The sequence below is a fragment of the Anomaloglossus baeobatrachus genome, chromosome 12 (genome assembly GCF_048569485.1).
Source record: "Anomaloglossus baeobatrachus isolate aAnoBae1 chromosome 12, aAnoBae1.hap1, whole genome shotgun sequence".
Classification (NCBI taxonomy): Eukaryota; Metazoa; Chordata; class Amphibia; order Anura; family Aromobatidae; genus Anomaloglossus; species Anomaloglossus baeobatrachus.
This window is the reverse complement of record NC_134364.1, coordinates 91,162,941-91,167,205: the sequence shown is the minus strand read 5'-3', so window position 1 is coordinate 91,167,205 and position 4,265 is coordinate 91,162,941. Positions and strand designations below refer to the sequence as shown.

General features: G+C 46.4%; 1 protein-coding gene across 1 annotated transcript in view; it reads left to right on the top strand.

The window, feature by feature from the left end:
* Positions 1-2,316: 2,316 nt before the first annotated feature.
* CASQ1 (calsequestrin 1) overlaps positions 2,317-4,265 on the top strand; it is a 52,447-nt gene continuing 50,498 nt past the window's right edge. Inside the window, exon 1 of the mRNA XM_075329685.1 lies at positions 2,317-2,832. Coding sequence (XP_075185800.1) covers positions 2,590-2,832 — 243 coding nt within the window. The 5' untranslated portion in view covers positions 2,317-2,589. The remainder of the gene's footprint in view (positions 2,833-4,265) is intronic.

Here is a 4,265-nt window from a genome sequence, read left to right as displayed (position 1 = left end):
AGGGTCCGCGTACCCCATCGTGCCCTGGCCCCTGCCCGGTTGTAGCACAAGGCAGCTGGCCTGCTCTCTGTAGCAGCCCCGTACCCCCTGTCACTACCCCCTGCGACCGGGGTCCCAGCTCCTTCTTGCCAGGCCAATGTCTGGCACCTGGGACTGGTACAGGAGCCCAGCTCCACAGCGTGACCTGCACTGTCACCGCTGTCTCACTGCTCAACTCTACTCAACTACTGATATCTCTGCCCTCCCTCTTCTATCCCCCCATCTGTGTGGCCTTATTCCCCTCAGGCTGCCCAATGGGTGGTTGGTGGGTGTGGTGCAGAGTGTTCCTTAGGATTTATATACACCTGTTGATAGCAAAACCAAACTGACAGGACCCGTAACCAAGGAGGAGCGGGTACCATGCAGAAGGGCAGATTGCACCGCACCCTTGTGACGACCTGATAGGCCAGGGCGTCACATAATTATATACAGGAGATACCCGGGTTACACCAGCTGTACATATATAATTATATACATGAAATGCCGAAAGTTATAACGGCTGTACATATATAATTATATACAGGAGATGTCCATGTTATACCAGCTGTACATACTGTATATATAATTATATACAGGAGATGCCCAGGTTATACCAGCTGTATGTATATGTGGCACCCTAGCAGTCATGGAAGCCACAGTGGCGTTGTTCTCCTCACTGGAAGGCAATGCTATGCCTGGAAGCAGCGGGGAGATCTCTATGCCAGGTATAATCACACACAACACTTCCTAATCCAGGCCAGAAGGGTTAGCTCAAGTCCTGTTTGGGGCAAGCTTCCCTGTGCATTCTGGGCTGGGGAGGGGTTAGAGAGAGGAACAGGAAGAGAGAACTCAGAACTTTAGTAGCAGTAAAAGAGAATGGTCGCTGTTAGAGAGCTGTGGTGTAAGCTTTCCAGGACTGAGCGCTGAATCAGGACACCGGGGTCCTTGACTGTTGGCTGCTAAAGGCCCAGCAGTAAAGCCGGAGGGAAGAAGATTCCACAGTGCCTGGCCCATCAGAGACTCCCAAGGCGCAGTAGCACAATAGAGCCCGGGGCCGCAGGAATACAAGTGGGCCCTATGCCTGGCCTGCTACAAGGGACAAAGCAAATCACATCTAGGAAGAGGGATGCTGTGCTGCTTCAGGCCACAGCGACCCGCATTCAGAATGCATCAAGGAAGGCCTCCAACATACCTGGCAAAGAAGAGATTCCTCACTGCTTCCCGGCTGACCGGACCGCTGTAACCTGGGACCATAACATTTGACCAGTAAAAGGTAAAGGAAACTACCGGCCTGTGTTGTCCAGTTACAGTCGGCGTCCTCAGCCACGTACCCCAGTATACAACACCATAGACTACCACCCTATCATCCTCCCCGGGGCCCGCTCCACCTGTGGGGAGCAGAACCATCCTTGCTGCGACACTACCAGCCCCGGAGGACATCACCCGCACAGGCGGCTAATCCCTGGCAACGTACCACAGGTGGTGTCACGAGACAAACTACCATTCCATCAACCTCCCTTTTATTGTACACCACGGGGCCATGAAGATGGGCAGGGCCACCCGTGACATCCCAGCCCCGACATCACCGGCCCGGCGACAAGCATATTTACCCCTTGCCCTGTGGGTGCTACATATATATTTATATACAGACGATATTCAGGTTATACCAGCTGTACATATATAATTATATACAGGAGATGCCCAGGTTATACCAGCTGATCATATAAAAGTAAATGATGCTGAGTTGGAATACCATAGAAAAGCCTTTTAACATGTAAGGACTGTTTTGGCAAGGAGGAAGCTATGAAGAAAATCGCCATGCAGGGACATCCTAATCCTGGGAAAACCATTAATCACATTTGGTTGCTAATGGTTATTAGACCACGGGCCTGTGTTCTAAAGGAGCTTTCTCAAAGCAGTGGTCGCAAAGTGGTGGCGCATGCGCACAGAATATATTATGTATATTACATGTACATAATACATGTAAGATGTACGTAGATCCCACCAAATGTGACTTATCAGGCTGCTTCTGATGAAGACCCTGATATTCGGCTGTGTGCTGACTTGTCTGGCTGCCCGTTCCCCCATGTCCTGCTTCTGGCAGTAGACACTTGAGGACTCGTAGTATATTAGGAGACCGATCTCATGTAGACATATATAGACAGTGGTTACAGGAGGAGGGGGTTCAAGTGACGAATGTCCAGACTGGCAAGTCTGTTAGGATAGGATGTCCCTCCTGAGTTCTTGACCTCCTCCTATCCAGCCCCCTCATCCTCATTTATGGACTGGGTGTCAGATTTTCCCTTTGCTTTTCAGTCTGTGCACACTGGGATAGCCTCCACCACTTGTTCCCAGACTCTCGCCTCCATCTCAAGCAGCTCGAGGAGCTGTCCCCAAAACCCCTAAAGAGTGGAGCCACCTCACCAAGAAGTCAGAGGAGATACCTGTCCTTCCGAAACTATTCCTGTAAGGGGCTGGAGAAGGGGTTTTGGTACAATCCTCTTATTCCACCCTACCCCAAGTTAACTTTAAACTGGGACCGTAACCTGTTGAGTTGGAACGTGCGAGAGGATGAAGGGGCTGTGGCTGTTTTTGGCAGCTCTGTGCCTCGCCCTGGTCAACCTGGGTGCCCGGGCCGAGGATGGACTCGACTTCCCAGAGTATGATGGAGAGGACAGAGTCATCCACATCAGCTTGAAAAACTATAAAGCCGCCCTAAAGAAGTACGAAGTCTTGGCCTTGCTATACCATGAACCTATTGAGGATGACAAAGCTTCCCAAAGACAGTTTGAAATGGAGGAGCTGATACTGGAGGTACAAAGAGACCCAGAGAGATTCTTATTATTTATGGCATGGCTGCATGTTACCAAAATGGACGGAAAATGCCCCCAAAATCTAACTTATGGTACCCTTTAGTGGATCAAATGCCAACCCTTAATCCATTAAAAGGCATCATAACTTACATGTAGCCTGTAACCTATTGCTTATTTTCTCCCTATGACATTCATTTATTCTTTTGCTTATTATTAGTGGTATCGTTCTAATAGTTTCATCCAAGTCTTTAGTGATTAAGTACTGACAGTTGCATCACTTGGTGACATCATCGCTTTGTGTCATAAAATATGCAAATGCATGCTAATTAGCATCACATTTTGGCAAAATGTACTTTATTTTTTGACTGTCACATGACCTTCCAAGCATTTTATAGATATCGAAGGTTCAAATTTTACACATTTGAAAAAATGCATGCATCTGACTGGGACCTATATCGAGTTGTCGTACCTGTTTAGTATCATGTCATAACGTTTCCAGTGAAACATTTCTATGGAGCGACAATTCCTTTACACACTGGGACCTATATCAAGTTGTCGTACCTGTTTAGTATCATGTCATAACGTTTCCAGAGAAACATTTCTACGAAGCGACAATTCCTTTACACACTGGGACCTATATCAAGTTATCGTACTTGTTTAGTATCATGTCATAACGTTTCCAGAGAAACCTAAAGCAACAATTCCTTTATACCAAGCTATTGCTGAGCAACAATATTAACCAATCACAGCTCTCCTCACAGTAAGACGTGGAAACTCTGCTGAGATGACAGACGTGACTGGTCAGTATTCTGGGCTCAGCAGTAGCTTAAATGACACATGCCACACATCCCGAGAACTGTCAGCTAGGCAGATTTTCTGAATACAGTGTCTCTGTCTCACAGGATTTTATAATGCTCCACCCATAGCTGGACTTTGTATTTTTTTGCGTAAATCTGCCTTATTTCTCTCTGATATGACCATATGTGCTATGGGGCACAACTAATTTGGCCTTAAAGGGAATGCAAAGACTATTAAAATGTTCCTCCAATGTCATCATATATAATGTTACATAGCTCATATTGTCTATTATGAGAGGTTTTTCCATTTTTTTTTCAGGAAATTTCTTCAAATGTGTTTGTACTTTTTTTTTATTGCTTGCAATACCACATCTTACCATTACTATTTGCTATAAATATCAATGCAATCGCGCCCCATAACTAATTTATTTGATATTTGAAATGAATTATCTTCAGGAATCGAAGGACCCCTTGTTAACAACATTCCAGGTTTGAATGTGCCTCATTGAGGTTGTGATTCTTGGTTAAGACAAAGACCCTCCTTGGTCAGGGGGGTTCCTTAAAGGGCCAGTCCAGAAAAAAAACATTGCAGCTGAGCTACTTTGAAGTGACAAAGTCTGAGCTGCAATAACACCTA